The sequence below is a fragment of the Schistocerca serialis genome, chromosome 3 (assembly GCF_023864345.2).
Source record: "Schistocerca serialis cubense isolate TAMUIC-IGC-003099 chromosome 3, iqSchSeri2.2, whole genome shotgun sequence".
In the NCBI taxonomy this organism is placed as follows: domain Eukaryota; kingdom Metazoa; phylum Arthropoda; class Insecta; order Orthoptera; family Acrididae; genus Schistocerca; species Schistocerca serialis.
In genome coordinates this window covers 439,098,749-439,123,340 of record NC_064640.1, presented here as the reverse complement: position 1 = coordinate 439,123,340, position 24,592 = coordinate 439,098,749, and the positions used below count along the sequence as shown (strand labels likewise).

Genomic DNA, 24,592 nt, shown 5'->3' with positions numbered 1-24,592 from the left:
CATATTTATACTAGTGCATTTTTAGAATACTTCTTTCTCTTTTACAGGCTTTATTGTTTGGCCGCACTTTAGATGAATTAGACACTTGGATGGATGAAGTTGAATTGCAGCTACAATCAGAGGACCATGGAAGAGACTTGGCAAGTGTCACTCATCTATTAAAGAGACATTCACTGTTGGAGAATGATGTGCATAGCCATGCTGAGACAGTGGAACAAGTGAAGGATCAGGCTGCTGCTTTTAAACGCTCCAACCATTTCATGTGTGATGAAATCCAAGAACATGCAACTGCTGTTATTAAGAGGTAAATTTTGCAAATTATTTGTTATAATATATTGGGGGCTATTATTCAGGTTTTGCTTTTGTTCTTATTTATGACAATGAAAATTAACAAGGAAATATCATGATGTCTAGGTATCATTCCCTTCAAGAGCCAATGCAAATAAGGAGAGAGAATTTGGAAGATGCGTTACTCCTGCAGCAATTCCTAAGAGATACAGAAGATGAACTGCAATGGATAGCAGAAAAAGAGCCATTGGCTGCATCTACGGATTTGGGAAACAGTCTGATAGCAGTTCAAAGCCTTCAGAAAAAGCATCAGGTGAGACATTTGCAGTACTTAGGACTGATATGAAAGTTTTTTATTTTCTGCAAGTGCACTTACATAAAAGTGACCTTTATATTCATTTTAATCTATGTTTCTGATGGCCTTTGCAATCTATTGAGACTCATATCAAACACCAGTTACGGATATTTGGCACAATTAAAGATAGCAACAGGGAAGATGTGGCTCTACCTGAACAAGTTTTTGATTAGGCTAGTCCTCTGTTGGTTCTTCATTATCTTTAAAATGGTTATGGTTATATGAATTTGGTATAAAACGCCTGTTGTGCTTTTTTACTGTTGTAATGCAAAGTAATTTTGAAATGCAGTCCTAGAATTTGAAAATAAAGTAAAATCCTTCTTTTCTTTAATTACAATGGCTTGGAACATTCTCTCAGTGTGTTCTTAGATTCTGGAGCACTACCAAATGCAGAATACAAAGTATTTGCACCCAGATGACAAAATTCATGGGATACCTCCTATATTGTGTTGGACCACCTTTTTCCCAGTGTAGTGCAGCAGCTCGATGTGGCATGGACTCAAAAACTCATTGCAAGTCGCCTGTAGAAATATTGAGCCATGCTACCTCTACAGCTGTCCATTACTGCGAAAGTGTTGCTTGTGCAGGATGTTTTGCACAAGCTGATCTCTTGATTATGTCCATAAATGTTCAGTGGGGTTCATTTTGGGCAATTTGGGTAGCCAAATCATTCACTTGAATTGTTAAACACAGCCCACACCTTTATGGAGCCACCTTCAGCTTGCTCAGTGCCTTGTTGAGAACATGCATCCATGGCATCATGGGCTTTGCACCACATGTGAGCCCTACCATCAGCTCTTACCAACTGAAATCAGGCCTCATGTGACCAGGCCACAGTTTTCCAGTCATATAGGATTCATCTGATATATTTACGAGCCTAGGAGAGGCACTGCAGGCAGTGTCATGTTGTTAGCAAAGCCACACGTCGGTTGTCTGCTGCTTATTTCACACTGTGTCACCTGTTTGTTGACACTGATGGCTTTACGCAAACACCACTGCTCTCCGTCGTTAAGTGAAGGTCTCAACCACTGTGTTGTCCATGGCTAGAGGTAATGCCTGAAATTTGATGTTCTTTGCACACTCTTGACAGTGTGAAGCAGCCGGCTACGGTGGCAGAGCGTTTCTAGGTGCTTCAGCCTGGAACCACGCGACTGCTATGCTCGCAGGTTTGAATCCTGCCTCAGGCATGGATGTGTGTGCTGTCCTTAGATTAGTTAGGTTTAAGTAGTTCTAAGTTCTAGGGGACTGATGACCTCAGATATTAAGTCCCATAGTGCTCAGAGCCATTTGAACCAACAGTGTGGAGCTCAGAATATTGAATTTCCTAACAATGTCCAAAACTAAGTGACCCATGCATCTAGCTTCAACTACCATTCCGCATTCAGAACGTGTTACTTCCCATTGTGCTGCCATAATCACATCAGAAACATTTTCACATGATTCACCCAAGTACAAATGACAACTTCAACAATGGACTGCCCTTTTATACAACACTGACAGAGAAAGTTGTACGAATCCCTTATTTTCCGAAAACTAATGTAATTTATTCTGAAAAACTGTATGCAAAGTTGTATACATCAAGTAATCTCTAAAACCACATAGCATAAACTCTGTGACATGCCTCCTTGAGGAGGTTATTGAGGAGCCATTCATAGGCAGACATGACTACTTTCAGGATCACAATAAAATGACCACAGATGAATTTTAACTGTTTAGAAGAGAGGAAACTCATACAGGACCATATCTGAGATATTAAGACAATTTTGTAGTTTCTAGATTTTGAACCCTCCAGGAAATGTTTGTTATTTGCCTGGCCTGTGACCAGACATATCATATGACTTGAACATGAGTCGATACAGGTAATAGACTGAGTTCTACCTTAAAGAGAGTTACCATTAAGTCTTAACTAATTAGGCCAACACAATATCCTTGGTATGGAGGAGAAGTATTGGCACGTGTTAATTACATTGGCTTGAAATACTTATTCACTCACAAACACAGATAAACATATTTAAAATCACATGTGAATATTCATATTTAAACTCCATGGATGGCAGCATCATAGTTACACTTTTAATTATATTGGCAGCATTATGTAGTGTTAACCCAATTGGAGTATGGAGAATCAGGTGTGGACTTGTCAGGGTGGCTATTTCAACCTTCTCATCCTGAATGTGCCCTTTCACTAGTTGGGACTCTTGTACAGAGTACAGCCATACTCCAGACCCATGTCCAGCAGGCAGGGGGTGGGGGCTGAAGTTTGCTCCAGTGAACTCTCGTTCCTTGGCTGTATGCTATCTGCTGTCAGGATCCTGATCCGATCTTTAGGCAGCATAGTGTGGCAAAGAGCGGAGCATTCTTTCTTGGCAGGCAGTGTAATCCAATACATGAACTGGAATCCAGCTGGCGGTGTCTGGTGACAGAAGTCGCTAAATGGTCGATGGCCAATAGCATTCTTTTTTAACACTCAGCTCTATTTGTGTTAGGTGCAGAAATGTATGGCAAGTTATTCAATTGGACGATGCTGACTGATGTTGATGGCTGCACCAGCTTATGGGTATTAAGGGACAATGCTGCTCTAAACCACATGACAGTGGCCTGCTTCACAATGGTCACAGATTCATTGCCCTTCACTGGCAGGGTGCACATGTGTATGCACCCTGACGTAGTGTTCATGTATCCACACTGCCTGCCACAGGTGTTACAGACACACTCTCATAATGCTGAAATGGCATACCGGATTTTGATAACACACTTGGTTGCTGAATTGTGGCTGTAACAATGCATGGGGGCCAGAGAGGGTGGTTTAATGGTGAAACAGATGCTTGCAACAATCTATGGCTGTTGTGTTATCATCAGATGATGACCTGCAAGAGGTGGCTTATGATGATACATAGCATAAACTTCCAACTCTAACTGATATGTTATGAATGCAAGAGGTGGCTTATGATGATACATAGCATAAACTTCCAACTCTAACTGATATGTTATGAATGGACCCAAAAATTCATGTAAATGTTGAACCCACATAAATTGCCAATCACAAATGCAAGAGGTATACATTTGATTACTGCTGCCAAATGAAGGAAAGTATTTTTACTGTTGTGTGACTGTTAGATGATAGTTTCAATTAAATCTGATCTTGGATAAATAGTTTAGAGTATTTTCATTTGTTTTTGTTTTTATAGGCACTGGAGGCTGAACTTGCAACAAGAGAGCCTGTTGTTGCTAGTCTTTCCAGTAGAGCACAACAAATGATTCGCAGTGGCCACTTTGCCTCAGCAAGAATAGAGAACTGCAGCTCAGAACTTGTTGAACGGTTTGCTCATTTGAGAGATTTGGCAAGTGTGAGAAGACTGAGACTATTGGATGCAGTTGAATCGCAAATGGTATATACTATTGCAGCAATCTGAATAACACTGTAAACCTAGAGAAGGAAAAGTACATTACCTGACATATTGTAACTTTGTTTTCAGTTTTATGCAGAGGCTAATGAGGCAGAAACATGGCTTAGAGAAAAGAAACCCTTTGCAACATCTACAGATTCTGGAAAAGACGAGGATTCAGTGCAGTCGCTGATGAAGAAGCTGGAAGGTCTTGAACGTGATCTTAAGTCATTTGAAAACAATATTATACGTCTTTCTAAATTAGCAAAAGGATTAGTAGAAAGGGGACACTTTGATAGTCAGAATATCAAGGAAAAACAAGTAAGTACTAGTGCCTTAAACCCCTCTTCTCTGGGGAGGGGTAGTTACATGTACGTGTGTGAATATTGCTGAACCTAGACATTTTATTTCAGTAGCCCTAATTGTGTATATTGCATTTAATGCTGATTTTTTTCCCCATCTTCAGCAAGTACTTCTTTGCATCCTGTTGTACATTTACGTAACTGCATATGAACTGAAGTATTACTGTTGCCATTACATTAAATTTCTGGTTTGTAGGACAATTTCTTATATAGTAATGGGTTTTGTTAAATCCCCATCTGAGTTTCACTATTGATTCTTAAACATGTATAACAGTATTTTTTAGGGTTGTGTCGATCAGTAAAAATGGAACCCATGTAGGATCACTTTGTTCTCTCTCTCTCTCTCTCTTTCTCTCTCTCTCTCCCCCTCCCCCCACTTTCAATTGTCTGGTTTTTGAAAATAATGTCCAGAAAGGTACTACATGATACTGGAATACACATAGCTTGATGTCATAGATTATGTACATGATGATACACGAATTATGAGAATTACAAAACCGTAAATGATTTTTTACTTCACTGAATCTGAGAGGTTTTCACACCACACTGAATTCTGGGCCTCTAAATGTCATGTTTTGAAATCGAAGGTTCTGGATATGTTCCTGGGGAATCCTGTCACCCTCCTCACCACCCCAACTCTCCACAAAATATGTGTGCAAATCTAAGAAGCACTTAAGTTGGTGGTAACCATAGTGACAAAGTTATCAATCAACCAAATCCTCCAGATATGTTCATAGGAAAATATGGCAGGTGAATTTTCAGGCAGGAAAACAATAGCAATAGTCATACTTTAACAAAAGCTCATGCATTCCTTGTCATGTGTGGCCAGGTATTGTCCCACAGAAATATGACATGTTGAGTTACCTGAAGATAGGCAGTGCCTTGGGCACTGCCCTGAGTATTTAAGACTCGTGATCGTATGTTCTACTTAATGGCAACCCAAATCTTCACATTTGGCTTTGTCAACTTTGCTGCTCAACAATGCAAAATGGCTGAATGAGATCACCACAATAGCTTCCAGTACACCTGCAGACACCACTGTAAGATAACTGAAGCAAGATTCATTTGAAAGCTTTATATTTTGTCACTCAGTGTGTCAGTTTTCTTTTTCTGTCCATTGCAGTCGGAGATGTGTGTAGGTTTCTGGACAATGGAAACTGATGCAATGGCATGCATTCAGTCCATCTCAGAGCAGTGTCAAACCATTGTCATAGACAATCCACAGTCATGCAGTGCTTCACTGTGAAGTTAATACTGTAGGTGGAATATTACAGTTCTTACAGGTACATAGGCAAGGTGCCTGACATCCTGTGCAGTAGTCACACTCCATGGCCTGTGTGTAACTCTCTAGCACTGACTCAAAAGTGCATAATTGTACTAGCAGTATGTGTGAACTGAAAAGTAACAGTATGCCCTGGACATCAGTAATTCTCTACAACTGGAATTCCCTCACATTAAGATATTGCATCCTTCGATACTTGCAAAGCATTCTGGCACTTACCTCTGTGTATACGTTTGGACAACTCTTCAGTAACCCAACTTGATGTAATGCTAACCTTTCTGGTCAGACAAAACAGGATGCTGCTGGTTTGGATTCATTTGGGCCATTTTGTTGTGGATTTCACATTTTCCACAATGTTTACTGTGTGAATACCCACTACAGAGACTAAAAGCACCCATCAGGAAGGTAAAGATCCAATAAATGTAGATACAGAACAATAGAAATTGTATTATGATGCCCTATGTGCACATTTACTTACATATGTTATAAAAATAAAAATTAGACACAAATGAAACTCCTGCTTGTGTAATGTTTTGGAGTATAACTGAATATATGTGTGTGATCTGCAAAGCCGAACCAAAGTGCCCTAATAATTTTCTTCTTCTTCTTCTTCCTCTTGTTTATACAGGCCGAGATTGAAGCACAGTTCAAAGAGCTCCAACAATTATGTGAGCAGCGTATGATGCGATTACAAGAGTCGCAGAAGTTTTTCAGATTTCTTCGTGAAGCTGATGAGGTTTCAGAATGGATTGGTGACCAGACAGTTCTGGCTGCATCTGAGGATTATGGTCGTGATGTGGAACACGTTGAACTACTTATTCAGACTTTTGAATCCTTCCTTTCTGGATTAGCTGCCAGTGAAAATCGTGTTATTTCCTGCTTAGATACTGGCAGAGCTCTTATCGCTGAGGAAAATGCAGAGGCAGAACGTATCCGTGTTAAACTTGATGACACCCAGCAGCAGTGGGAAGACTTAAAGGAGCTGGCCCATGCACGTCAGGAGGTAATTGCTATTATTTAATTATCTTTAAATTAATAAGACAACTACAGTAAATGTGGTCACTTTAAAAATTGCATGACAAGTTAACAACAGTATCTCATGTTCATTATTAGTACTGATGTTTATGTTAAAATAATGGAAAATTAATTTTATTTTCTTAGGCCTTAGCTGGAGCAAAGCAAGTACATGTTTTTGATCGTACTGCTGATGAAACTATTGCATGGATCCAAGAAAAGGAAGCAAATTTATCAACAGAAAGCTATGGGCAAGATCTTGAAACCATCCAGGTTCTGGTTCGCAAGCATCAGGGATTTGAGACGGATTTGGCAGCTGTGAAAGAGCAGGTCTCTCTCTCTCTCTCTCTCTCTCTCTCTCTCTCTCTCTCTCTCTCTCTCTCTCTCTCTCTCTCTCTCTTTTCTTTACTCCCCTTCCTTACTCCTCTCTCAGCCTTTCTCTGTTCTCTCTCTCACATCTTCAATCTAGCCATTAATTCTTTAATCTTTTTGCCCCCCCCCCTTCTTCCTCTTTTGTCCCTTCCTCATTACTCTCTCCTTCTTTCTGTCCATCAATATGCCTATCATTAGTACCTGCTGCTGCTGATTATTATTATTTCTATCTGAGGTATGCCATATTTGTGCTAATATTTCTAGGTTGAAATGGTGGGCGAGGAAGCTAGCAGACTTGCAGATTTGTTCCCTGATGCCAGGGATCACATTGAAGTGAAACATGAAGATACCTTAGAGGCATGGAATGACTTGCTGGAAAAGGCTGCTCAGAGGAAGGACAAATTGCACCAGGCAGCAGAACTTCAGGCTTACTTTGATGAATATCGAGATCTAATGTAAATATATTTGAGATTTTCTATAATATTTAGATTTACATAGTACTGAGTATAGGGGAAGCTTTACTATATTCAGGGCAGTTTTAGGCAACATTCAGTTGGATATACAGAAGCGTTCATTCAATTTTTGATTGTATAATATTATAAATTTTAAGATTAGTTTAGTGTAATACTTCATGATATCCTAGGTAACAAACTTAATAATTTTATTAAAAATTATAAAAGAGTATAACACACTGTTAATGCATTTAATTTTGTTTTTAGGGCATGGATTAATGAGATGATTGCTAAGCTTACAGCTCCAGAACTGGCTCAAGATGTGGCAGGTGCTGAAGCCCTCATTAACAGGCATGAGGAGTACAATCAAGAAATACTTGCACGAACTGATTCTTTCACAAATTTCTACAATAAAGGGGATGATCTGATAAGGAAGGTAAAGCAGCTGTCTCTCTCCCCCCACTCTCCATCCCCCTACCCTCCTCCGTCTTTCCCCTCTCCCCCCTGTCGTGTGTGTGTGTGTGTGTGTGTGTGTGTGTGTGTGTGTGTGTGTGTGTGTGTGTGTGTGTATGTGTGTGTGTGTGTGTGTGTGTGTGTCATGCGGTCAGCACACGGAGTACCCAGATGGAGTGCTTAGAATGTAGAGGAAGTTTATGGACATTATATTTCAAAACAGTGTATTCCCTTCAAAGGGAAAGACCTAAGAACCTCAAGACTCTCAAGGGCACAACTACTGTGTGTTTGTATCTGTTGGATTTGTCTAGTGATATTCAACATACTGATCTTGTTATTGGAATTATCAATTTTGCTAATATAGTGCAGACATCAATTATAATAAGACCGAATAATTCGAAAAACATGATTTGTATAGCCAGCCTGGGAAACATAATTGTTCGTTCCCAATGATTTTAGAAGCAGCAAAAATTTAATACATTGTCAATGGTTTTTTTTCAATGTTTACTGCTTTTAGGTGGTGAGATAAATCAATGGCAACAAGTCAAAATTTGTGCCAGACCAGGACTCGAACCACCTGCTACCATTGATTTATTTCAGTGCCCAAATGTGGCTAACATCATTAAAATTGTTGGCAATGTATTTGCATGGCCACTGGATCAAGTAAGGTGTCTGTTGAAACTTCCTGGCAGATTAAAACTGTGTGCCAGATTGAGACTCGAACTCGGGACCTTCGCCTTTCACGGGCAAGTGCTCTACCAATTGAGCTACCCAAGCACGACTCACGCCCCATCCTCACAGCTTTACTTTCACCAGTACCTTGTCCCCTACATTCCAAACTTTACAGAAGCTCTCCTGCAAACCTTGTAGAACTAGCACTCCTGAAAGAAAGGATATTGTGAAGACGTCACTGTTGTAAAACTTTTAATTGGCCCTCCAATATGGTTGGCTAGTCAGACATCGATAGTCTGTGATAAATAGAAGCACCTATCCCCATGCTAAACCAGTCGTGCCCTGAGGAAGGCCATTGCAATTCGGCCAAAACATCTCGGTTGTAGTTTATTATTATTGTTGTTAGTTTTTAGCAATGACGTGGCATAATACCCAGAAGAATTTTAATCACTATGACACCAGCCGCGGAAGCCTACGTTCTTATATCAGTGACCTGTACGGGTAGGAAATCTACCAACACATATGAAAACTGGAGCTGCTGTGGAAGAAGAAGGTGAAACTACTGAATGATTTGGCGTTCCTTAAAAGGGCCAAGATCTTCATGTCATTCCGAAATTCATCAGGGTACGACCACAAATCGATACGAGAAGAGCAAGAACCATTTACTATCGGGCCAGCCATGCATTATTAAGGGAGAGGATACAACACCTCTGGAGCTTCATAGACTACAACAACAGGTAACTGTACAGCATGTATTTATGGCTGTCAACTACGTTATCAACGAAGGACTGGCATAACATCAACCGAATAACCCACACAGGCCTGCATGGAGGAGGACCTGGTTAGCTGTCGACAGAAAAAGAAATTTGAGGAGCTAACGGGAAACAAGTCTGGATACAGCTCGTACTGTGGTTAACATATCGACACAGACCATCAGTGAGGCAGCGACGTCAGTTCTGTCCAAAGGATTAAACTTCGCAGTTACGCCCACAAAGATTCCCACAGAAGAGATCATTCAATCTGTGGAGGCGTCACTCCACCAAGTACCACATGTCGAAGCAGAAAAGATAAGGCAGGAAACTGTAAGATTTTACAAACAGCAAAACCACCCAGAGCCAATATCACATGTGAAGAAAGACTGGCCATGAAGGAGCTCAGGAATAACAAGGATATTGTAGTCCTACATGCGGACAAAGGAAACACTACGGTCCTGATGGACACTTCTGAATATGAGAAGAAGATGGACGAACTGCTAAGCGATCCCATTTACAGAGTACGGCGAGGATAGGCAGAAATACGAAGGCCCTCGTAAAGACTCGAGAATTGATCCTGACACAGCCAAGAGACTAATCACCAAGGTGCCTGTTCCTCCTGGAATCTACGGAGTACCTAAGCTCCATGAGGAGGGTTATCCGCTGAGGCCCATAGTGAACAGAATAGATTCACCTACGTATTACATTGCGAAACATCTGGCACCTAAGTTACACTGTCTTGTGGGACAAACAGACTCCTACGTGAAAGACTCTTCACACTTCATACACTGAGCGAGGTGGCGCAGTGGTTAGACACTGGACTCGCATTCGGGAGGACGACGGTTCAATCCCGCGTCCGGCCATCCTGATTTAGGTTTTCCGTGATTTCCCTAAATCATTCCAGGCAAATGCCGGGATGGTTCCTCTGAAAGGGCACGGCCGACTTCCTTCCCTAATCCGATGAGACCGATGACCACGCTGTCTGGTCTCCTTCCCCAACCAACCCCCAACACTTCATACAACTGATTAGGGAATAGCGAATAATGCCCTCAGACGTTACAGTCAGTTTTGACATAAAGTCTCTCTTCACTAATGTACCTATTGAAGAGACTATGCGCATTTTACAGGATCGTATCCCACCAGATATCTGCAATCTGGTGCGCTTATGCCTGTCATCTATGTATTTCACCTGATGGGGAAAATATTATGAACAGTTAGATGGAGTGTCAATGGGTACCCCGCTCTCCCCTGTAGCTGTGGACATCTTCATGGAAGCCTTTGAGCAAACGGCCCTAGCTTCTGCTCCATTACGTTCCAGTTGTTGGCTACAATATGTGGACGACACATTCGTTATCTGGCCCCACGGTGAAGCGGAATTTGGAAACTTCTTCCAGCACTTAAATAGCCTGCACAAAAATATAATGTTCACACATGAGACTGAAAACAATGATACCTTGCCATTTCTGGATGTGGAAGTAAACAGAGCTGCTGTAGGTAAACTGGGACACAAAGTGTACTGAAAACCAATGCACACAAATTGGTACCTGCACGCGGAGAGCCACCACCACCCAGCTCAAAAGTATTCTGTCCTGCATACGTTGACTGCCTGAGCCTACCGGATAAGTGATGAAAATAACATCAAAGAAGAATTAAAGGAGTTACAACACATGTGTCGTCCACTTATTGTGGGCAACGGCTATGATGACAACATCATAAGAAAGGTCGCTAAAACCAAAGGGAGCAGAACACGTGAAGAAGGCAAAGAAGAGAAGCTTCCACTGGTACACTTACCATATGAAAAAGGCGTCAGTGAACGGTTAGGCAACTTCCTCTGCCAATGAGGTTTCAAACTGATTTTTCGAAGCAGTCACAGGATTCATGAAATGATAGGTTCCACCTAGGATGTAGTCAACAATCTTAACACTGCAGCTGTTTATGAACTACGGTGTGAGTACGGAGCTGCCTACATAGGAGAAACAGGGAGACCTGTCAGCTTATAAGTAGCAGAACACGAACGCTATGTACGATTACAACAGCATAACAAATCGGCGACAGCGGAACACCACCATGACTGTGGACAACCTATCAGGTTCCAGGAAGCCTGAGTACTGGTGAAAGAATCGTGGATGCGAGAATGCAAAATACGGGATGCGATCAAAATTATTAAGCAGCCTGACAACATCAACAGAGAAGATGGCCACAAACTCCCGGCATCCTGGCTGCCGGTCATCCCAGCCCAACGGGCTGCGATCGGTCGCGGGGCAGAAGCTACACGGGACATGGATGTATCTGCACAAACAGCTGTAGAGCAATTGTCAGTCCACTTCCGCGCACACCAGGAGGAAAACTTGCCGACCAGAAGCCGAATGCTGATTGGCGGACATCCACAAATAGCCTCTTTCCTTCCATCTTCCCTTACGTCATGTCTAGCCAATCATATTAGAGGGTGTGACATATAATTTTATATATATAAATTTTCAGTGCCTACAGTGTCACGTCTTTCAGTGTCACACACATTTTTATTTTTAAAGAGGATCACTTAAGACTATTTCCATGGGTTCGCCCCTCAAATTTCTCCCTCATATCACAAAATTGTCATCTGATGTAGTAAAAACTGACAAAATAAATTCCTTTTAAAGCACAGTTTCGTATATAATTTAAATTCAAAACCTTACACCTGTGTCACAGAACAAATCCTACATCAAGAATACATTACACAAGTTTAAGGGAAGAAATGCTTCCGATAATTATTACAGTATTTAAAGAACATCAAAATATGAACAGGCTGAAATGAACAAACAGTACACGAGACTATGTTAATCAATTCAACTGGAAAAAGCTAAGGCGCATATTATTAGCAAAACGAGAAATATGCAAAAGTGAAATGCCAAAATGAGAACTTCTCAATTGGGAGTAAATGAAAACAATCAGAATGGCTGAAAGAGAGCACAATAACATGAGCCATAAACGAATAAGAGCTAAGCAAATAAGAGAGTAGGCAAAAATGAGATGCCAACAAAATGAGAGCTGGCTGAACTCCGTCAGCACTTATATACTGTTGCGCTCGTGGTGGCACCTCGCAGCTCGTACACAACACGCGCGCCTGCGATCGCAATGCACTCTTAGCGCTCGCGGCGGCGTCTAGCAGCCCATATGGAAGTTGTGCAATTGCTGTCGCAGGTCGACCCTTAATCTATGATTTTACAAGGGCCAATTAAAAGTTTTACAACAGTGACGCAGACATCAATAGTCTGTAATAAAAAGAAGCACCTATCCCCATGCAAAACCAGTTGTGCCCTGAAGAAGGCCGTTGCAATTCGGCTGAAACGTCGGTTTTAGTTTATTATTGTTGTTAGCTTCTAGCAATGACACGGCATAATACACAGAAGAATTTTATCACTATGAACACAGTATGTCCCAGCCAATCCTCTAATCTCTTTAACATCAATTGCATCATCTGCTGCAATTGTCCACATACAAATAGTAATCTGTTGGCCTCCTTATCATGGATGTTATGCTGTTGATGATGACACTTCAGCATGAGGCCTCGCACATTTATGCAAAATGGTCTAATAATACTAACCCAATTTGGTGCTCAAAAAATGCTGAAACGAGGGTACTATAAAGATACAAAACATCAACAGAAGCTCCATTGTTGGAGTTGTCCAAGGTTATTGTGCCTGCTGTTGGTATAGTAACCTTTCTTAAGTTTGGCTAAGACTCCTGATGTGTGTTGCATGCGTAGAAAAGGGAGATGAGATGAATGTACCTGTTTGATATAATTTTAAGAATAAGGTAATTGCTTAGCCATGTAGGCACCACCTATCTACATCATTCTCCTACTTTTTGTATCTGGCATCACAGATGTTCAAGTTTATTATGCCATTTCTGTAGCCTCTGAATTTTTACCAAGTTTCCTTCATTTGTGTGCCACTCCAATCATCTCTGCAGCATCTGCTGTTGTCCTGATCCATTCTTCTTACTACGCTTGATAGCCTTGCACTTTTCCTATGTTTAGACACAAACTGACTACACTGTTATATGTGGAGGTGCGAAGAAACTACCTCTTTTGGCTTTAAGTAATCACTGATTCTTTTGTACTTCGTTAAACTGTTGGAAACTTTTTCAGGGACATTTCTTGGCCAATGAAATTGAAGAAAAAATAAATGTCCTGAAACAGCGAGAAAGGTTATTGCATGAAACCTGGAGGGAACGACACAATCTTTACAAACTTAATCTTGATACGCAGGTAAGTACTTCAGACTATAAGTTTACACTTTCAAAATCTGTCATGTCATAAATATTTGTGAAAGTATCCCAGTTGCTTCATAAAAACTATTAATTCTAATAATGCAAGTATTTAATCAGTTACTTTTTCACCATTCAATTAGCAATTCAAAAGAGAAGCTGATCAACTGGAATCATGGATAGTATCCCGTGAACCAATTTTGCTTGATGGGAAGCTTGGTGATACTATTGCTCAAGTAGAAGATCTAATTCGAAAACACGATGATTTTGAGAAGACAATTGAAGCTCAAGAAGACAAATTCAATGCACTGCATCGCAGAACACTGGTGAGTGATCTGGTCAAGCTCCAAGTTGAGAAAACTGCATTTATGTCACATCAGACATTAGTTTCAATTTTGACGTGGCTGATGCATGAAAGTTTGCCTTTTTTAGTCTTAGCTGAGGGCAGGAACTGGTAACTGGTAACTGCTGTAATTATCACCAGTGGATTGTTGTGAGACATGTGGCAAAAAAGTAAGTTTTGTCACTTTCAAAACTTGCTATCTTCTCATCTCACTTTTGTTAAGGAAACAGCAATATCTAGAGCTATATTTCAGGTATCCCAAGGGTTATATCCACCACCATCATTTTCAAGTTTGTTTTTGCCACAACATTGACATCCTGTAAATTTTATGTGCTTGATCTTGTCACTTGTTAGTACAAAGTTAGTACAAGTCTGTAAGTCTTGCCACTTGACCAACTCAAGCCCCTACACTCAAAATCAAAAAAATCTGCTGAGTCATAAAGTACCATCAGTTTCCATCTGTGTTACTTACAACATGATTGGTAGACCTGAAACACATCTCTGTGTGTCTCCATAATTATGTGCCAAACGTGCCTCAGTTACTCACCCTGGATATTTCATAATGAAGTACTGTCACAGTTCTTTGTTACCAAGTGGGTACAATGTTGATACACATTTGCACAGTGTATCAGTTGATTTGTTGATGACTTGAGTGCAGAAGACAAATTGTAGAAAAAGTTTGTTATCTAATAAGCATTTTTGCAAGAAATCATGTTAAAGTTTCCTATTACATATGGTAAATTGATTGATTCTTTAATTGTCCCATAGACCAGTTAAGTACGTAATTGTACAGTCATAGGATAGTGGGCTGTTTCACTGAGTGAGCAATGGCTGTAAGTTTGTCAGATCAGTTGTTTCAAATTATCAACAGTGTATCTTGAAAACTAAATCACAACTCACAAAAAAAGACTAAACTACATATCTTTCAGCCATTCTCCCATCGAAAGTGACACTATAAAAAGTGGTGTGTGGCTTACTGGCACTCGGACATGTATTTTGTGCTTGTCTTGAGCTATTTTCTTAACTATTAGGCTGTCTCAGCATGCATGGTAGGGTGTCCTATTAAACATTACTAAATGCCTTCTCTGAAAACTATCTAGAACAGATAGTTAAGAACCCCACTCATAATGGAAATGTATTGGATCTAATGGCAACAAATAGACTGGAATCAGCACAGGGCAGGTGCATGTAGAGGAACTGTGGCTTAAGTTGAAAACAAAGTTAACAATGCACTGGTTTGGTATGTACCCTGTAGGGCTGTTCATAATGGGAGGGAACCTCCATTGTATACAGTCACTGTGAAAAAACTTCTAAGGAAACAGAGATTACTGCACAACAGGTGTAAAACAAAGTGTAGGGCTATAGATAGAGAGATGCTGAATGAAACGTATTTGGCTGTCAAGAGAGGAGTGCATGATGCCTTCAGTGACTACCATAACAGAATATTGTCAAATGATATTTCACAAAAGCCAAAGAAATTTTGGTCATGTGTAAAGGCAGTTAGTAGCACCAACTTTAGTGTCAGGTCCCTAGCAAATGAGACAGGAACTGAAGTTGATGGTAGCAAAGCAAAATCTGAAATGCTTAACTCCATCTTCAAATGTTCCTTTGCAAAGGAAACCCCAGGAGAAATGACCCAGTTTAACCCTCATACCACTGAAAAGGTGAATGAGGTAAGTATTTGTGTCAATGGTACTAAGTAACAGCTGAAGTAATTGAAATTGAACAAAGCTCCAGGGGCCGATGGAATCCCTGTCAATTCTATACTGAATTTGCCGCTGAGTTAGTGCCACTTCTAACCATAGTCGATCATAGATCACTTGAACAAAAAAGTTCTTGGAAAAAAGCGTAGGTCACATCAGTCTACAAGAAGGGTAGTAGAAGTGATCCACAAAATTACTGTCCACTATCCTTTATATCGATTTGTTATAGAATCTAAGAACATATACTGAGCTCAAATACAGTGAAGTATCTTGAACAGAATGACCTTTTCAATGCCAACTAGCATGGATTCTGAAAGCATTGATCATGTGAAACTGAACTCGCACTTTTCTCATATGACGTACTGAAGGCTTTGGGTCAAGTAAGTCAGGTAGATGCACTATTTCTTGATTTCCAAAAAGCATTTGACTCAGTACCACACCTACACCTATTGTCAAAAGTTTAGTTATGTGGGCTATCAAGCGTAACTTGTGACTGGGTTGAGGACCTTCTGGTAGGGAGGACACAGTATGTTGTCTTGGAAGGGGAGTCATTGTCAGATGTAAAACTAACTTCAGGTATGCCCTAGTGAAGTGTGTTGTATATTAATGACCTTGCGGACAATATTAATAGTAATAATAGTAACATCAGGCCTTTGCAAATAATGCAGTTACCTATAATGAAGTACTATCTGAAACCAGCTGCATAAATATTCAGTGAGATCTTGATAAGATTTCAAAGTGGTGCAAAGATTGGGAATCTGCAGAAATGTAAAATTGTGCATTCCAGAAAACCAAGAAATGTAGTTTCCTATGACTATAATGTCAATGAGTGGCTGTTGGAATTGGCCAACTCATACAAATACCTGGGTGTAACACTTTGTAGGGATATGAAATGGAATTATCACATGGACTCACTTGTGATTAAAGCAGGTGGTAGACTGGTTTATTGGTAGACTACTGGGGAGGTGCAATCAGTCTGCAAAAGGGATTGCTTACTAACCACTTGTGCAACTGGTTCTAGAATATTGTCAAGTGTATCGGACCCATACCAAATAGAACTAACAAGATGTTGAACGTATACAGAGAAGGGCATCACAAATGGTTACAGGTTTGTTTGCTCCATGGGAGTGTGTCAGAGAGATACTGAAGAAACTGAACTGGTAGACTCTTGAAGATAGATGTAAACTATCATGAGAAAGTATATTAACAAAGATTGAAGAACTGGCTTTAAATGATCATTCTAGGGATATACTACAATTTCCTACATATTGCTCACATAGGTATCATGAGGATGAGATTAGGATAATTACTGCACACACAGAGGCATTCAGTCAATCATTCTTCACATGCTACATATGTGAATGAAATGGGAAGAAACCCTAATAACTGGTACAGTGGGACATACCATCTGCCATGGACCTCATTGTGGTTTGCAGAGTGTAGATGTAGATCTCTCTAATTCTAACTCAGACCTTCCTTATCACAGATATCTCCCCATTACATACTCATTTCTTCTCTTCCATTCCAGGGGTACTATTTCCACATTCCCTATGGGAGAATCTCTTCCAGTGGCGAGCACACAAATTTCACAGTCAGTCTATTGAAAGAAAACTGCCTGAAAAAACATGAATCCAGGTTCAAATCATTGTTCATTAACCATTATTTACCTGTTATGGATGATCATGTAGTGCATACTCCCAAAGGAGAGATAAATTTCGGTCCAACACAAGATCTGTGTTTTATATCTTCTGGTAGTGAAACTGTATATTCTGATGCATATGCAAATAAAGATATCTATGTTATCAGCTCCTAACAGTATTACTGTGTTCCATATCACCTCATATTTCCCCATAGAGCAAATAACTTTTTATATTTACCCCTCCTGCCAGCACGTCTGAGATCAGTTAACCCCACGGAGGAGGTAAATTTTCTTAGCTGCTTTCATGTAGCTATCACAGCCAGAACATACATGTGCACTCTGTCCACCCAACAGGTGTTGTCTCATATACTAAGAAGCTCAGCTATATACATGCAGCTTGCAGAGTCTGTTTGATGTTAAATATTGTTTCACAAAATTCTAGAGACTCATATTTTTGGTTGTTAACAAAAAAAAAGAGTTATCCAAAAGAGTGTTATATTGTGTTCCAATTGTTGAAATGTAAATGTCTCTAACGTGTGTGATATGCCCTATGGTTCATAGTACACTGAAACATTCAGCATTAGTGACAATGTAACAAGTAAAAAATTTATTTATTTATTTGCCAGTATATTTCTTTATCATTTCATGCTGCTGATAATTCTGTCCATGTGATTCAACTAATAATTTCCTTTACAGCTGGAAGAAGAATTCCAAAAGCAACAAGAGAAAGAACAAGCTGCTCGCATGGCTGAGAGGGAACGCATTGAAAGAGAACGGCTGGAGGCTCGTAAGAGGAGAGAGGTTCAACGTATCACTGATGTAAGTTTCACAAGCTAGAAAAGAATGTGCTGCCTTACTTTGGCACTTGTGAATCTTTGCCCGTGAGACATCTGACAGTTTCAGGTGACATACATTGTAAGGGATCAACATACTCCTTTGATGGAAGACACTATGCTTCTGATTACCTGTTAACAAATGCGCTGTCATGTAATGAAAGATACCAACACATGTTATTGCAAAATCATTAAGTAAACAGCCACAGCCGGTTATTAATCTGTGTCCGATCGTGTAGTCTGACTTCTCAATTAGATTTTGTTGTTTTCTAAAGTCATAGGGTAATGATAAATCTTTCTTACAGTAAAACATCTCTAAAAGACACACACAGACATTAACTATTAAGTGGACTATTTTGCAAGGTCTAACATTTTAATATGTTTCTATGGCAATTAGGTTCTTTTAAAATGAAATGCGAATCTGAAACAGTTTTTCTTGCCCTGGAACAGTGATCAGTACCTGTCTCAACACTTTCTGCAAGTTAATATGCTGTAATAGCCCCCTTTCCACATTGTATCACCTGTCTGTGAGAATGGTTTGCAAAAAGGCAAAAGTAATGTTCTAGATATTCACACTGACTGATAAAGTTAAGGCAGCAATATATGGTGTAATCTAGTTTCTATAGAAGCCACAACTGTATCAACTTTGGCTTTGTTCCAAGTTTCTTTAGTGGACTTCCTCCTTCCATCACATATTGCTATCCTTCTGGATCCCATTTCTTTTGTTCAACTGACTGGAAAAGTTAGTGGGTCTCATTGTGAGTTATTTGTTTAGTGTGAAGTTCTGTCAGGTATTTGGCTTTCTACCTGAGACTTAATCTTTCGACAAAAATGTTTAATACAGTTTATATTAAATGTTTTATTTTGACTCTGATTGTAGTATTAGATAGTACAGGTTTCTTGTAAAGCCATTTTTTTGCTGCAATCCTGTATGCTTTATAAAGTGCAATTTCCAGGAAAGTCATGTTCGTATATTTTAATATTTTTAGGAAAGGCGAAAGGAAGATGAGAGGAGACGTACTCAGGAGTTAAGACCTTTGAGGGATGAAATGAGTGGAATATCCAACCAGATGGATCACACATCAAGGTAAATTCTTTTAAAGACCTATAGAAATAATACAGTTTTCAGTTTATAGATAGCTCTCTTTCTGTATAATATGGGGGCTTGCTGGAAAGTAATCTCTCTGAACTTTTTATGTGAAGACTCTTACAGCTTTTTAAATGTAACAAATGTTATTAACATTGTAAATCTTCATTCTTCGTGTCTACATATTAGCAGCCTTCTGCCCCTAAAGGACTCCAAATTGTAGCATGTAACATGGTGGTGTGTAACATAACTATGTCAATGTGTGAAAGGCAGCATGCTGTAACAGTGTTTCAAATTTCAATAGTGTGTCCACACATGGGGGCACCCTCTCTGCCAGCATGACAATGCCAGACCACACAAGAGCACCGTGACATCTGCAACAATCGGACGCCTTGGGTTCACTGTTGTCGATCATCCTCCAAACAGTCCCGACTAGGTCCTATCTGATTTTCATCTGTTTCCAAAACTTGATAGTGATGAAGCAATGCAAACTGAGGCGAGGTTGTCTCTTTATCAACACAGTCGAACATTCTACAGTGATGGCATCAAGAAACTGGTCTCTGGTTGGGAGAAATGTGTGTGTTTGTCACCAGGATGACTACGTTGAGAAATAAATATGTACACATGAAGAATGAAGATGTAGAATGTTAGTAACATTTGTTCTATTTAAAACGCTTCAAGAGTTTTCACACAAAAAATAGAGGCATTACTTTTCAGCATGTCCTCGTAAATGATATCTGGATGTAATTGAACTACCTTTTCAATTCTCTTACTTCACCCTGGTTGCAGTCGTTTCTCAAACTTCCTGATAATGCCATCAAAATTGTAAAATACACTATTATAGCACCTAACAATTAATATTTACTTGACACACAGTGAGTGTATTTGTTATGCGCTGGAATGGTTTTATTGTGTTTGCTATTTTACATTCCATTTTTGCTTTGGCTTCCATTCCTCCATAATAGGTCGCTTCTCCATAACAGTTATAATATGCTAACAACGGATCCAGAATCCAGAACTTCCTACACTCACTGATAATTTTCCACCTGTGTGGTATTTGCTTATGCACACCCTAATATTTTAAAATTGCAATATGAAGGGTATATGTATGATGAAGTGAAATTAGTTCCACAAATTAGCTGCATGACCGTAGACTATAGACTACACATGATATGTGACTTTGAGAATTTGGTATGGTGTGAAACCCAGACATGTTGCAGTCAAAACCTTTAAATGTCCTCACATCCTGCCAAGGGAAGAAAGAGGGACTGGATACATTCTCAAAGAATCTATTTCCAAGCAGTTTGTAGGCAGCTCTGCAAAGCATCAACAGTTGTTGCTGGAGGCCCATGGCAAACAAGTTGCTGCCCAACTATATCCATGCACACCTGATGGGAGGCGTATCAGGTGAAAATGAATTCCAGGAAAGAGACGGTACTTTGAAGTCAATTTGCTCAAATTCTTCCTACTTGTGACTAGTCACTGTCCTGCTGAAATATGGCATGGCTAGTTGCCTGGAAAGCTATTGTTGTTTAGTGTGTCCTCTATCAGTACAAATCATGACTGCTTGTTGTATCCAGTGGCACCCTGTACTGTCACACCTGTCCTTTTTCTATTATATTATTTAGGTACACAGACTGCCAGAATACTGTAACCTGAGCAAAATGCAACACTCATCTGATATTCATGTGGAAGAGATTGTAGTGGGACTCATCCGAAAACAATAAATTTTGCCATTGTCTGGCAGTGTCAGTGTTTATATACCCACTGTAGACTGAGATGTTGGTTGTTTCTCAGCAGTGGAAACCTGCAAGAGAATATGGGTGCTGCCAGACCAGTCCACAGCTGGCAGTGTCAAACTGTTAACACAGACAAGTCCACACCTCTGAAAAAATAGAGATTTTTGTTAACATCAGATATGAAGTTTTTTTCTGAGGGTTTTTGTCTGGAGTGTAGCCTTGTATGGAAGTGAAACGTGGACTATAAGCATTCCAGCCATGAAGAGAATAGAAACTTTTGAAATGTGGTGCTGTGGAAGAATGTAATTATGCAAAGATGAGGAGACATTGACAGGGTAGACTAGCATGGGGAGCTGCATAAATCGGTCTTCAGACCGAAGATAATGACAATGACAACAACAGTATTTACTTTCTATATCTGCTTTACAAAACTCATTAGTAAAGTCATTGTCAATGAAATTGGTGAATATTTATTGATAACTACAGTGTGCAGGCTGCCACTTTTCCTTACTGTGTAGTTTTCTGCTGCACATATTATCAATAGTATTACTCCAAAAGAAATTTAAGCCACAGTTTTCTATGTTCCACAAAACACTTTTATTATACACTATTTTCATTGAATAATAATAATGCTGTTACCTAAAACTGCTTGTTCTCTTAAATATTTAGCTGCACTATAAAAACTAAGCTTCTAAAGTTCCATTTCTCATAATTTTGCTTGTATTGGGTTTTTGATTTGTTACTTCTTGCTTTAATTGTACATATAAATCACAAGCACCACACCATCAAAATTAAAGGAACAAATCGAAATTAATGTGTTCATAAGAAAAAAAAAATAGTTTCGTAATTAAATTTCTGCCACAGTTCAGCGTAGTTTATATTGGTGATGAGTTTCCAACATAGCCTTTCATTTTCAAACCAGACCTGTCTTAAAAATGCTTATCAAAACAAAATTCCCCTGAGAAACTGGGGTAACATCCATGCAACACATAATCATACAACAGATATGGAGTGATCTTATCATGTGCATGATATATGCAACAGATGAAACTGTTGCTGGACCTTCCCCAACAAAATGTTGAAACTACATAAAAAAAATAATGTTCCAGATCATTTGCTGTAGTTGTGTGAATATAAGGATACAGTGAAGCCTCCAGAGATGGTTGTGTCAACATTCTCAGTTAGTATCTACAACATTTGTGGAAGAGGATATATGGCAAGGGGACAAAGAAGATGGGGAGTGGGAAACAGGTTTTGGGGCAGAGTGGTGGGGTCTCAGGACTGAGTGGTAGCCAGGAGGTGCACAGGATAGGAATGTGTGTGGGAGACGCAGCAGGTGTATGGGATAGGAATATGGGAGGGGGAAGTAGCAGATCCACAGGATACAAATACGACATGAGAACCTCCACCCTGCCACAGGACCCTGATTTCACTCATCCAGCAACCATACCGTCTTCCCCGCAGTCTCCCTCCCCCTCCTCTGTCCTGTCATCCCCTCCCAGTCAACTCCTCCACGTTATTATGCACTTCATGAGCTCACTGGTGTCTGTGTCACATTCCTCTTCTGTGTAGGGGCTGCTTCTTCCTCTTGCATTCCTAACAGGTGAATCTGCTGCCTTCCTCCTACTTATCAGCCATTCTTCCCCAGCCCTCCCACTCTGTTCCTCATTTCTCCTGTCATTCGCTCCAGCTGACAAAATACCTCACACTAAAGAGGATACTTCTGAAAGCTAGAAAAGTCTTGTCTTTTTTATGTGCCTGTTGATGACTCAGTGCCACTAATATTTGATAAGATTTTACCTTCACTCCTAAATTATTTACATTCTACAAGGACTTTCTTTTATGTTGTTTAAGTTATGTAAGATCAGTGTTTATTTGGTTTCGGTTTGACTTGAAATGCCTTAACAATCACAGAAACTATATCAGTCATCAGTGACCAAAGTTTAAAGACCATGTCATAATGTCTGATTACCATTATTTGGTCTCTAGTCTCCAAAGTACATACCAGTGCAATTGATCAGACCAATAATCACAAAAAGCCATCTTTACACATCTGCCATTGATCCATCAATCCATTCATTCATTCACATTGTTTTCCATAGTCCCATCATGGAGAAGAGCTTCCAGGTATATGGAACTAGTCTGTGCTAAATATACAGTGAGACAACATAGTTGCAATTGCCTAACGCCATTCATTCATTATTTTATATTGGAATGTGCATAAATGACATTTTGTCAAATCTCCTTCATTTGAACTACCTTTTTGTTCCTTAATTTATGATATACAGTGTGTTATCTGTACCTCATTACTCTGCTTTGTGCATGCTTCCTATCTCTGAAGACATTTTATATATTTCTGTTAAATTAGCTTATTCTGCATAACTATGCTGCATTTTTTGTTGAATTTTTTTCACCCTGCTCTGTAACAAAATCTACCTCTAAAACATTAGTTTTAACTTGCTGGGTAAAGTGTGATTAACAATGCATGTTGTTGCTTGAATCCTGTAGTGGCTTCCCATTATATGGTTCCTCATCCAGGTATAGGATGGGTGTGGGATCTTACCAGCCTGGAAAGTCTGCTGATCGAAACAGGTAAATAACAAGAATATACGGAAAACTATTTGATGTGATGTAAAGAAATAATTACTTATCGTGTTAACAATTTATGCAAACTATGTTAACATGTAACTAATAATGATATTTGTTTGGAATGCAACTGAAAGGTATAATAAGTGAACCGTTGTTTGTAATGTTAACACTCCATAGTTGTAAATAAAATGTCTAATTTGTGGTGGGGAGGTGGGAGATGGTAACAGATAAAAGCTGTTTCAGATGATAATTATTATTGAAGGATCCTGATAGTTTATCATTACATATACTGTATTTTTGCTTTAGTTTGTTATCACGGTAGTATTTTAAGTTTTGAGTAAAATCTCTTTTTTTCACAGCCCACACATGATCACTCTACAGCCACCAGAAACAACTGGTTTACCAAAGACGGGCACTCCTCAAATCCTTGTAGATCAGCAGAGACGAGGTATATAGTACATGTAAACAATATTTTTGCTGCAACATGTTCTATAGTCATGATAAACTTCTTGAAAGAAATTCATTTCCCACAGTGGCTGTTCTTTATATCCATTTTATTTTTATTTTGTGTACTATAGCATTTCAGCAGTGTAGCTGTTTTCAAGAAAATGCAGTGTCAAACCCATTAAACACACACATTTAGGATTACAGTCACATAATTTGCCACAAAGTGTCTCTACACATAGTTCTTTGTCCCCACACACTAATAAATGGCTTGGCTGTGTGCTGCTATTTGTACAGAACTAGATATCGTGGCTGTAGCTCTCAAGCCCAGCCAACCATGCACTGACCATGAAATTATATGTCTGACAAAACCTGTGTGTTTTTACTAGCACTGTAGTTGCTAGAAAATGGCTACACAGCCAAAATGTCAGAGAATACAAAATAAAAATAAAATAGATATAAATAAACAGCAAAAAACTTTCATATATATTGTTTTAATTCTTAGTGCATGGTTTGCAAACCTAAAACCATCTGTCTGGAGCTGAGGGGGCACTTTCATGTGGGAGCAAAATCACATAT

The 24,592-nt window shown here is 39.5% G+C and overlaps 1 protein-coding gene across 1 annotated transcript in view; it reads left to right on the top strand.

The window, feature by feature from the left end:
• The window catches only part of LOC126470328 (spectrin beta chain, non-erythrocytic 2), a 304,767-nt gene that overhangs the window by 238,744 nt on the left and 41,431 nt on the right, over positions 1 to 24,592 (top strand). Inside the window, exons 48-60 of the mRNA XM_050098113.1 lie at positions 48 to 304; positions 415 to 601; positions 3,832 to 4,032; positions 4,120 to 4,350; positions 6,302 to 6,676; positions 6,835 to 7,017; positions 7,324 to 7,514; positions 7,779 to 7,947; positions 13,518 to 13,637; positions 13,780 to 13,962; positions 18,018 to 18,140; positions 19,144 to 19,241; positions 23,929 to 24,017. Of these exons, the coding sequence (XP_049954070.1) occupies positions 48 to 304; positions 415 to 601; positions 3,832 to 4,032; positions 4,120 to 4,350; positions 6,302 to 6,676; positions 6,835 to 7,017; positions 7,324 to 7,514; positions 7,779 to 7,947; positions 13,518 to 13,637; positions 13,780 to 13,962; positions 18,018 to 18,140; positions 19,144 to 19,241; positions 23,929 to 24,017 (2,407 nt within the window). The remainder of the gene's footprint in view (positions 1 to 47; positions 305 to 414; positions 602 to 3,831; positions 4,033 to 4,119; positions 4,351 to 6,301; positions 6,677 to 6,834; positions 7,018 to 7,323; positions 7,515 to 7,778; positions 7,948 to 13,517; positions 13,638 to 13,779; positions 13,963 to 18,017; positions 18,141 to 19,143; positions 19,242 to 23,928; positions 24,018 to 24,592) is intronic.